Source organism: Babesia bovis, chromosome 2 (assembly GCF_000165395.2).
Source record: "Babesia bovis T2Bo chromosome 2, whole genome shotgun sequence".
NCBI classification, from domain to species: Eukaryota; Apicomplexa; class Aconoidasida; order Piroplasmida; family Babesiidae; genus Babesia; species Babesia bovis.
The window spans coordinates 1,719,423-1,729,419 of record NC_010574.1 but is presented as its reverse complement, the minus strand read 5'-3'; the positions used below and the strand labels follow the sequence as shown (position 1 = coordinate 1,729,419).

The following is a 9,997-nucleotide window of genomic DNA, read 5'->3' as shown; positions in this document are numbered from 1 at the left end:
ACCCTAAACCCTAAACCCTAAACCCTAAAACCCTAAACCCTAAACCCTAAACCCTAAACCCTAAAACCCTAAAACTCTTACATCTCTTACCCATATGCACCATGTACCCCACTTGGATTTCACCTTTATATTCGTTTTATCTCATACAAATTATACTTCATATCCTAAAACCCTAAAACCGTTACATCATTTACCCATATGCACCATCTACCCCACATGGGTTTTTCCTTCATTTTCGTTCCACCCCATAAAAACCACGCTGCATAAACCCTAATATCCCCAGAAGTGATTTACCCAACAATACCAACCACCCCAGGTACACCACACCACATCTACCCCATGTGACTTCTTGACCATTACTCCATCCACCCCATAACACCACTATCATCATCCCTAGAAACCCCCGGTGGACCACATATGGTAGTAGCCCTATGGGTACCATAATAATCTGTGGCACTATATGACCTGATGAAATATATTTTGGAATATTACCTATTATATGATGCTGTATAACTAAACATACCGATCCATTAGATGTCCTATAATGCTACATACTACACTATATGCTGCAATTGACATTATATCCAACAACATTAGATAACCCAGAAAGACTGCATCCTAATACGACCATATGTTAGATATATTACTAAAATGTACACTCTAATGCGCTCTTTCACTATATACAATATATATCATGTATCACCTATAAAGTTCATTTACAACATTACTCTAGATAAGCCAATGTACAGTATATTCTAATTGGCTTTTTACTTTGAAACGCTACTTATCGACCGACAAATTATCCAATGTTATATACTGGAATACTATATATATCCTATAAGACTACTTAACATATCGCACCATCTACTCCATTTCTGATTCATTACCTACAACAGGATATTTTATACATTACTTCTCATTACTTGCCATTACTAGGTATGTATTAATATCTCCTTGACATGCTCATATGCTACCATGATCACTATATAGATATAATATACATCATAGTAATTTTTACATAGAGTGTTTGTGTTCATAGCAATGGATATATTTTCTAACACATCCCTGTACATTTACTGCTACGGTTCTATATATTCATTACATTGAATACTAAATACTACCAGGAAGCACTATATACACCACTATACTATAACTACAACGTATTAAATTTATGTTGTCTATAGGGTACATCTTCAGATTATATTCATTAATCTACGTTTTTAGCATTCAACTTCTTCAGAGAACTTCCACTGCAGCCAATACGAGAGATAACCTTCCTTATGTTGTTCCAGTTGTGTATTATGATAACAAATATAACGATCACAACTATTACTGCTACCCCGGCCCACCTCCCCTCTTCACCACCATTCGTAGGCTTAATCACTGCTACCACTATTCCCAATACTATTAATACCACCAGACATAGCGCCACCATATACCACTTCGTGAACCATCCTTCACAACTCTTCTGAGTCTCCTTGTTATTCGCCACCTCATCAGTACTGTCAGCTTCCACTACCACTACTTCCTCAGGATCATCACCTCCAATCACCTTCTCTGCCATGGCCCATGCAGCACCGTGGTAGTGGCCAGTCACTGGACTCAGTGAGTGCAGTTCAGTAGTTGTCCAGTCCAGTGGCCATAGGGCACCTAGGGCTAGCACTAGGACTGGGTAGACCAACATGGTTACGGTGGTAGTGATAGAGTGGTAGGGAGTGGTGGATCAGTGGAGTAGGTGGTGTAGAGTGGAATTGAGTGGTGATAGTGAATAGTGGTATCTAGTAATAATGTCTACATTACTGCTATTGAATGTCAATTATTGCATTAGGTCAATATGTTCTAAATACTACTCTCTCTAGTTATATACAGTAGAAATTAGGCATCTAGAGTTAGCATACCAGTTCATATTGGGCTATCCAAAGTTGGGTCATTAAGTCTATCAGGGTGGTACTGGTATTACTGTAGTCATTCTCACCACTCTTATTCCTTTGTGATATCAGTGCCTGCTGCCTTGTTTTCAGCAGTGTCAGTAGCCTCGAGACCCTTTTTTCTTGGGGAGGCACCATGTAAACAGGCCACATCGGTAGGCATACCAGAATACTGGTACCATCAGTACTATTGAGTAGCCTAGAAGGATGTATTCCGCAGCTTTACTGTTTGGTTCGTTGACAAACTGTAATACCACCAGTACCAATGCTACCAGTATAACTACTGCTGCTAGTATCCCGAAGCACTGGTAATCCTTGGGCCAGTAGAATGCCTTTTGATACTCTAGGCAGTATAAGGTAACTCCCAAGGAAACTAGATGAGCTGCTAGAAGAGGGTAACACCTATCGAGTAACTTCATATTATTTGGTACTGCCACTGCCAATATAGAAGCAACTGCCAGCGCCGATGCTATCAGTGACACTACTTCCGATATTGTATACGGCAGCCTTAGTACAGTATTCCATATCATTGCCATGGTGTAGCATTGAGTGACCAGCACTAATATTTTACCATGGTAACCAATAGTTCGAATATCGGCTCCTGCGTCATATTCATCAATGTGTTCTTCATCGGCGTAAGTACTATATTCGTCAACAAACCGCATCAGTGAAGCCGTCACGGCCAGTACTATAAGTAGTACTAACGCTACCACTATGGCACTACCATAGCAAATGTACTGACTCTTGCAGAATGGTCTACAGAACAGGTTACACTTCCAGCCGCAGTATAGGGTACCACCTAGTATACCAAGTATCACCACTACTATACCATATATGGGATATGTCGATCTGATGACTAAAGCATTAAGTATACCCCAACCCCTTTCCTCCAAGACAACTGTTAATACCTGTAGTACCACTAGTAATACCAGTAGTGCCCAATGATACCATGTCATTGGGGAAACGAGGTACCCAGCCTTCTTGCATTGCCATATACATACTGCTAGCAGTACATTAGCAAATGTTATAGTACTGGCTAGTACCATATCAGTGCTGTATTCGTCTATCAGGGCAATCAAAGAACCCAATGCCTGGCAGCATAGGTGGAGCCATAGCAGTACTAGTACTATAGTAGCACAGGTACTAGTATCCATGATGCGATAGGAATCTACTTAATAGTACTCATAAGTAGTGATTTAGTTATGAAATCCTGGGATTCCATGGTAGTTATAGGGTACTACCCAACGGTACCTAGTAGTAGTGATCTGGTTAGTCCGGGTGAGGTTAGCTACAGACACCATTTAAAGGGTCTTCTTAGGGTAGACACCCCGCACCGGGTGTGGGGAATTGGCAGCTTTTGTATTGTATAGTAAAGGGGGAGTTATGTAGTGGTGCTTTATCGGGTGGTGGTAGTGTATCGGGTAGTCATGTGGAGTGGTGGTGTATAGGGCAGTACTGTAGTAGTACTAAATGGTACCACATACATGGCTTTAATGGAATCACATTATTATCAACCGAACAGCATTGTTGCTATCTTCTCCATATGACCACCCTAGGCAGTACTAACCTGTACTACTCCCATTCAACCTATCCAGGTCATAGCCCATGGCTGCCATAAATGAACCGAGACCGGCATTGTCTTTCCCTATATCGTGCAAACTACTATCCTTCCACCTCTTATCCGTGCCACTCCCACTCCCACCCGTTAGGAACCCCAACTGACTGAGTCCACTCCAGATGAGACATACTGACCCTAGGAAAATACGGGCCAGGAGGTGGACCTTAGCGGGGTCACCTGATATGGTGGGCCAGTAGTAGGTTCCACTGGATGTCGTCTTGGGGTTACCATTGTGTCTTTGATAGGCCGAAAGGTAGCATTTTCTTTTACCATTAGTAACAGCATTATCATTGGTCCCATCGCACCAGTGACACTTAGGATTGACACCACAGTGGTTACATTCATGACTAGCACAAGGTGTACCCTTAGTACCAGCATCACTCATATTAATACAACATTGCCCAGCAGTATCACCTCGCTCACATCCTTTACCAATACCCTCACTAGTACCTTGTTTAGTCTGTCCCAGACAGCACTCATCTCCCTTGGAGTTCCACCCAACCCACTTCTGTAGTCCCTGGGCCAACTGGTCTATCAGTGTCCCTATGACCTTGGTAGTCCTTCTGCGCTACCACGAATACCCATAACATTTCCACAAAACATTTACCAAAACTATTGTTAAATTACTATGAAACTTTTACTGACTTTGCTTTTAATCTTCCATAAAACATTCTAAGGCACGTTCACTACAGTTGCTTTTAAAATCTCACCATCACTTTCTCTAGTCTACACAGTACTATATATACTGTCCCCGCACAAAGGCCTGTTTAGTGGGGGCACTATATATGTTGGTGTTACCCTGGTGGGGTTTTTAGGATGCTAGGGCAACCCACCAATGATGGGGCACTGGATAGTGGATTGAATGGTAATACTGGTAGTTGATAGGCACTAATCTGTGTCTATAGCAGGACATAGGCCAATGATCCATATATAACCAATTCACCTTAGGGACTCTTGTCATGGTCACTGTGGATATCCTGGTAGAGGTAGTGATATGTACTAGTGTACAGGGTAGTGTACATTTGAAGTAATGATGTAGTAATAAGACTGGCTATTACTGTTGTAGAGTAGTACTAATACTGGGTATCATAGTGGATCCGTAGTCCATAACGATGTCACTTCCATGGGACATTGTGGATACCCGGGTTAGTATGGTGTACAGTACTACGCCATTACCGGGGAACTACAGAGTGGTCTATGTGTGCTAATGACCAGTGTCATTAACGTAGTAGTATAGGTTTGTTAGGGGTGTAGTGGATGCCAGTGTTAGTAAGGTTAATCTATGTATGCGTACTGTGGCATAGCTGAACGCATGTAGCATTCTAGTAACTGACAGATGTTTAAGTAATATGATATTACAATGGCTGCATTACAAAAAAGGAAGTCCCGGAGTCGTTATTTAGCTGCGGGAAATCTTGCATAGCGACGGTTGGCCGCTGCTGCTTCTCAATCCTGGAGAAACGCTCCCTAATACGTTTTTCCAATGGAGGTTCTATTGGTTCATTGCAATCCTCTGGCAGAGCATCGAGCAAATCATGTGGCAAAATATAACATAGGGCATCCCTGTTTTCTGGTTTAGGTAATAGATACCAGTCAAGAGAGTACTTGGGTGGATCAGTTTTATCAGTGTTTTCTTGACTTTTAGTCTTCATTGGAATCGCTTTTTCATGAGATTTAGTAGTAAAGTTGTCTCTTTTACCAAAGAATCTGCTGACCAGTGACTCCTTCTTGGGTTGCTCCTGGGCTACATCAGTAGCAGTGACAGTGGCAGAGAGCCCGAAGGCCACAGCTACACAGAGCTGCCATAACATGTTGAAGGCTACCATCTTGGTGAAGTGAGTAAAAAGTGAGAAATCTAACTGTCGGACTTATAGTTGTTGTTGTGCCCCAGGTATAGTAGAGGTGACAGAGTGTTGGGGGTTGCTCTTCAGTGCAGCAATTCATCACGCAGTTAATTAGTTATAATGGGAATAGTCGATTTTTATGTTTGTGTTCTTGTCATGCACTGATCAGATAACTATCAATAGAGGTGCTTTACAGACCGGTATTGGAAGAGTGAAATTATACGGTAATTATTTCTAACAGCTACGTAATTGTCACCATCTGTACAATATCAATGCTATTATAGACAAATTGCTGCCTCACCAAGTGCTATAGTGTCCTTTTGACCATGACATACTATGATTCCATAGACCAGTAGAGTGTCATAGAGGCATCAGATGTTTCCGTTACCACATGAAAACCATTCCATGATAGATCCAATATAAATGATGTGCTCATTTGCATAGTATCACGTTATCAGTGACGATATAATGACATGATAACCTACGAGCAATGATGCCACAAGGATACCTTGTCCACAAAGGATGATTCATGTATAGAGATGCAATAATGCGCGTCAATATCAATCCGCTCACTAGTAAACACCATTTGTAGTGATAGTAGTAACGGTTGCGCTATACCTGCCTAATAAATTGATTCCCGAGTAACATATACACTAATGGGTGTGATAGTAATGAGACAAGTAGTGATAGTGTCGGTTAGACATTAGTGGTAACTGTGGTGGAATTATACTAATGGATTCTCAAATGTTTTGTTACACTTTTGGTAAGAGTTCTACAGAAGTTTAGTAGCACCTTTAGTACAAGTTTAATATAATAGTGCCAGATGTTCAGGGTTTTGATCTGCTACTGCCACAGTGGTACCCCTGTGGTCCGGACCTACATAGACCAGCTGGCACAGGTACTCAGTGCACTCGTTGGGTGGAGTAAGATAGTGACGTGTGGTAATAGTGAGTGCAATGGTGGTGGCGGTGGGAATCAACATGGCAATAAATCGGAGTGCGGTTATTTAACAGATGTAAAGCACGAGAACAAGTGTGACTCTTGTGGGTGTATGAAATGGGATGTGGCCGATCCGAACTCCCAAGGAACACCACTGGGAAGGAAGTGTCAGAGGTGTAGTGATAGTGGTGGTAGTAGTGCTCATAGGTGTGATTGTAGTACTGGTGACAGCTGTAGTGCTGGGAAAGAGTGTAAATGCGCTGAAGCAGGCAAATGCTGCAAGTGTTGTTGTAAGGGAAAGTGTACCAAGTGTAGCGATAAGTGTAGTTGTGATAAGGGAAGCAGCCATGTCAGTGATGAATACCATAAAGACAGCTACATGTCAGCGTATCCCAGTGATGCGTTTTCCAAAAGAAAGACTTTCATCGAATCTGATAGAATAGAAAATCCGCCATCGTGGAAAAATTTAGATTACTCACCACCTGATAAATTGACCAATAATGGTGGTACAATCACAGACAGACGTCACAAATGTGCCCGGATATTCCTAGGGTCAGTATGTCTCATCTGGAGTGGAATTACCTATATGTATTGGACAGGCAAGTACCATAAAAGTAGCCCCCGGTGGAACAACCACATCCTAGATGGTAGTGGTCTAGATGATGGAAGTTTATCTCAATGGCTTCAGGCCCTAGGGTTTCCTAGGGATATGCTTAATAACCATGGTCCTGGAAATAGGTGGGATGCTATTATATGGGATGGGTTTAGGGGTATGTTATATTTGGGATTCCCGGATACTGGTAGTGGTAGTGGTCATGGCTGGGACACTGAGGGTAATACATTTAGGGATCCATCTAGTATGAACTATGCTGGATATATACATACTTTAGAGAAGGGTGCATTTTGCAGCAACGGTAATGTCTTCCCTAAGAATGCTAATGGCACCACCAGCATAACTGACGAACAGATGCACAAATGTGGTGCCCTCTTCAAGCTCTACATTCTATCATGTGCCTATTTCACTGGGTTACAGAAAAGGAATAGTGAGAGTACTCCAAGGACTCCCCGTACCATCCGGGAAATCCTATACTGGCTAAGTGCATTGCCCTATAGTCCGGCGTACCCAGAGATACTGAAGCATGGTAAGCATAGACTAACCGAAGTACTCAAGAAGCCTGGAGAAACTGAATCTGGTACTGCCAACGAACAGAAACAGCTTTCATTTCACCAAGTGGGTCGTAATCATCCCATTACCGTCCATGAATTCAACCTGTTTGCCCACTTCCAAGCGGTGACCCAGTACTGCCCACTGGTCCTTATCGGTATCCAAGGAGGACTCAAAGACACTGACAGCACTAAAGAACCACCTATCCACTCCCTGTATGCCAACACGGAGTGTCACTTCACCTACCCAGAAGTACCCATCCAAGCATACAACCAGGTGGTGCACTACATTAGGGCTCTGTTCTACCAGTTGTACTTTCTTAGGAAGCAGTGTGCAGTTAAAGTGACTTGTGGAGGCAAATGGCGTGAGTGTAGGTATGGTAATGGGGTAGTGTCCAAGGGGGTTATTAGCTGGATGTGCCTGGGGTGTGACCCCATGGATCACGATAGGAAATGTAGGGTAAATAAGGTAAAGGATGAGATATTGAAGGGGGTGATCAAGGGGACATCAGGGGATGTAGCAGTAAAGGTAAAGACACTACTAGGGGCTCTAGGGGAAGTCGTGGTGCAATTGGGTAATGCCCAGGAGGCATTGGAAGGGAAGAAGGGAGAGGAGATCAATGCGGTGAAGGGGGCACTAGAGAAGGCTAAGGGGGGACTAGATACGGCGGTGAATGGGAATGGTGGGCTGGATGTGAAACTAGGGGAGGCTAAGACGGCACTAGAGAAGCTGACGAATAGTGGTAGTGGTAATGGAATACTAAAGGATGTAGAGACGAAACTAGATAAGGCTAATAGTGGTGAATATGATCCTGGTAAGAATGGGATAAGTGCTGCTATCCATAAGGTATTGGAAGTATTGAGGCTGTTGAAAAAGTGGGCAGAGAACGAGGGGAATGAGATGAATGAAGGCGCCAAAGAGGTATTAAGTGTATTTGCTGCAGGTTTAGACGATAACTACATAGAAGAAGTCCTTCAACAAGGGGCATCCCACGAGTACACCATACTGCTCCAGGCCATCAACAAGCTCATCTCCATCTGCTGCTCTCCCAAGTGCCACAACTGCGGCAAACACTCCACCAAGTGTGGCCGACAGGGAGAGAAGAGGACCTGTGACAAGTGCCACCAACCATACATGGACGGCACGCCATCCCCCCTCCAGGCATTCCTGGAGGATAGATTGCCAGGCTTTAGTTGTGATGTAGTACGAAACACTGACACAGACAAAGACACAGTGTATCCACCTGCTGCATCCCACTTATATCACAGCAATAGTCCTGGCCAGTGCTGCCCATTGCCTATGGGTTTCAGAGGGCAATTCTATAGCGGCAGCACTAGTGATATGACTGGCCAACGCCTTTATGGTATCCTATACTTCTTCAGTAACGAGAACATGATGCAGTCGTGTGTTTATACACTAGTGAGAGTTACTGCAGCACTCAGTGCTACTACACCACAGGTACTGGGTGATGTCTTTGGGTTCTTTAGGGGAGGGGTGGGAAATAAAGAGGAAGGAATGATAAAGAGCCAGAAGAAAACGTGTGATCACAGTAAAAATATAGGTGACCCAAAGCACAAGAATGACTACTTTTGCGGCTGGTGTGCCTCAGGGTTACGGGATGAAGTAAAAGGTATCCAGTGGGTACCAAAGGGAAGTGACAGTGATGGAGGGAACTACATGGTCACTGTTAGTGCCTTTAGTGGCACGGATAATCACGTTCAGTGTCACCGTGACTATACGTAGTCCTATACTAATAGCATTAATGCTGGTGGTACCGAGGTCATAAGGACACTGATAGACCACTTGGCACTGGGACTACAGAAGTGGGTTGGGTGGCAGGAAGATGATAAGTGTTGTCTTAAGGGGGATAAGAGTAATGGTGGAGAGAGTAAGGGGATAGGAAGGAAGTGTGATTGTAATGGTACTGTTGGTGCTGGCAATTGTTGTACCAGTGGTGGTGGTAGTTGTCAATGTACCACTGCCACTAGTGGTACGAACACGTGCTGCTATAAATCGGCCTACCAGAGACCAACTACTTCTCCTAGTGGAACCACCTCTTCAGATCTCTTCCTTTGGACATCCATATCCATTGACCCCTCTAAGGTCCACCTCCTGGCCCGTATTTTCCTAGGGTCGGTATGTCTCATCTGGAGTGGACTCAGTCAGTTGGGGTTCCTGACGGGTGGTGATCAGAGGTGGAAGGATAGTAGTTTGCACGGAATAGACGGTGCTACTGCTGGTGTCGGCTCATTCATGGCTGCCATGGGCTATGACCTGGATAGGTTGAATCAAGGTAAAGGTGAGTACTGCCTAGGGTGGTCATATAGAGAAGATAGCAACAATGCTGTTCGGTTGATAATAATGTGATTCCATTAAAGCCATGTATGTGGTACCATTTAGTACTACTACAGTACTGCCCTATACACCACCACTCCACATGACTACCCTCCACACTACTACCACCCGATAAACTACCACTACATTACTCCCCCTTTACTATACA

The 9,997-nt window shown here is 43.6% G+C and overlaps 5 protein-coding genes across 5 annotated transcripts; 1 reads left to right on the top strand and 4 right to left on the bottom strand.

The window, feature by feature from the left end:
• Nucleotides 1-1,172: 1,172 nt before the first annotated feature.
• On the bottom strand, nucleotides 1,173-1,714 carry BBOV_II007850 (putative integral membrane protein). Its single transcript, XM_001610253.2, has one exon. The coding sequence runs from the start codon at nucleotides 1,682-1,684 to the stop codon at nucleotides 1,208-1,210; it is 477 nt and encodes a 158-aa protein (XP_001610303.1). The 5' UTR covers nucleotides 1,685-1,714; the 3' UTR covers nucleotides 1,173-1,207.
• Nucleotides 1,715-1,938: 224 nt separating this feature from the next.
• On the bottom strand, nucleotides 1,939-3,224 carry BBOV_II007840 (putative integral membrane protein). Its single transcript, XM_051767313.1, has one exon. It carries the CDS (start codon nucleotides 3,080-3,082, stop codon nucleotides 2,027-2,029), a length of 1,056 nt encoding a protein of 351 aa, XP_051623224.1. The 5' UTR covers nucleotides 3,083-3,224; the 3' UTR covers nucleotides 1,939-2,026.
• A 241-nt stretch (nucleotides 3,225-3,465) lies between these two features.
• Nucleotides 3,466-3,966, bottom strand: BBOV_II007830 (variant erythrocyte surface antigen-1 beta subunit). Its single transcript, XM_001610251.2, has one exon. It carries the CDS (start codon nucleotides 3,929-3,931, stop codon nucleotides 3,491-3,493), a length of 441 nt encoding a protein of 146 aa, XP_001610301.1. The 5' UTR covers nucleotides 3,932-3,966; the 3' UTR covers nucleotides 3,466-3,490.
• A 910-nt stretch (nucleotides 3,967-4,876) lies between these two features.
• On the bottom strand, nucleotides 4,877-5,402 carry BBOV_II007820 (SmORF protein). Its single transcript, XM_001610250.2, has one exon. It carries the CDS (start codon nucleotides 5,370-5,372, stop codon nucleotides 4,902-4,904), a length of 471 nt encoding a protein of 156 aa, XP_001610300.1. The 5' UTR covers nucleotides 5,373-5,402; the 3' UTR covers nucleotides 4,877-4,901.
• Nucleotides 5,403-6,193: 791 nt separating this feature from the next.
• Nucleotides 6,194-9,886, top strand: BBOV_II007810 (variant erythrocyte surface antigen-1 alpha subunit). Its single transcript, XM_001610249.2, is given in 2 exon segments — nucleotides 6,194-9,233; nucleotides 9,252-9,886. The coding sequence occupies 2 exon segments, from the start codon at nucleotides 6,214-6,216 to the stop codon at nucleotides 9,859-9,861; spliced, it is 3,630 nt and encodes a 1,209-aa protein (XP_001610299.1). The 5' UTR covers nucleotides 6,194-6,213; the 3' UTR covers nucleotides 9,862-9,886.
• Nucleotides 9,887-9,997: the final 111 nt, after the last annotated feature.

Coding starts and splice junctions, on each gene's coding strand:
- BBOV_II007820 (XM_001610250.2), bottom strand. CDS start 5,372: ATGGTAGCCTTCAACATGTTATGGCAGCTCTGTGTAGCTGTGGCCTTC.
- BBOV_II007830 (XM_001610251.2), bottom strand. CDS start 3,931: ATGAGTGATGCTGGTACTAAGGGTACACCTTGTGCTAGTCATGAATGT.
- BBOV_II007850 (XM_001610253.2), bottom strand. CDS start 1,684: ATGTTGGTCTACCCAGTCCTAGTGCTAGCCCTAGGTGCCCTATGGCCA.
- BBOV_II007810 (XM_001610249.2), top strand. CDS start 6,214: ATGTTCAGGGTTTTGATCTGCTACTGCCACAGTGGTACCCCTGTGGTC.
- BBOV_II007840 (XM_051767313.1), bottom strand. CDS start 3,082: ATGGATACTAGTACCTGTGCTACTATAGTACTAGTACTGCTATGGCTC.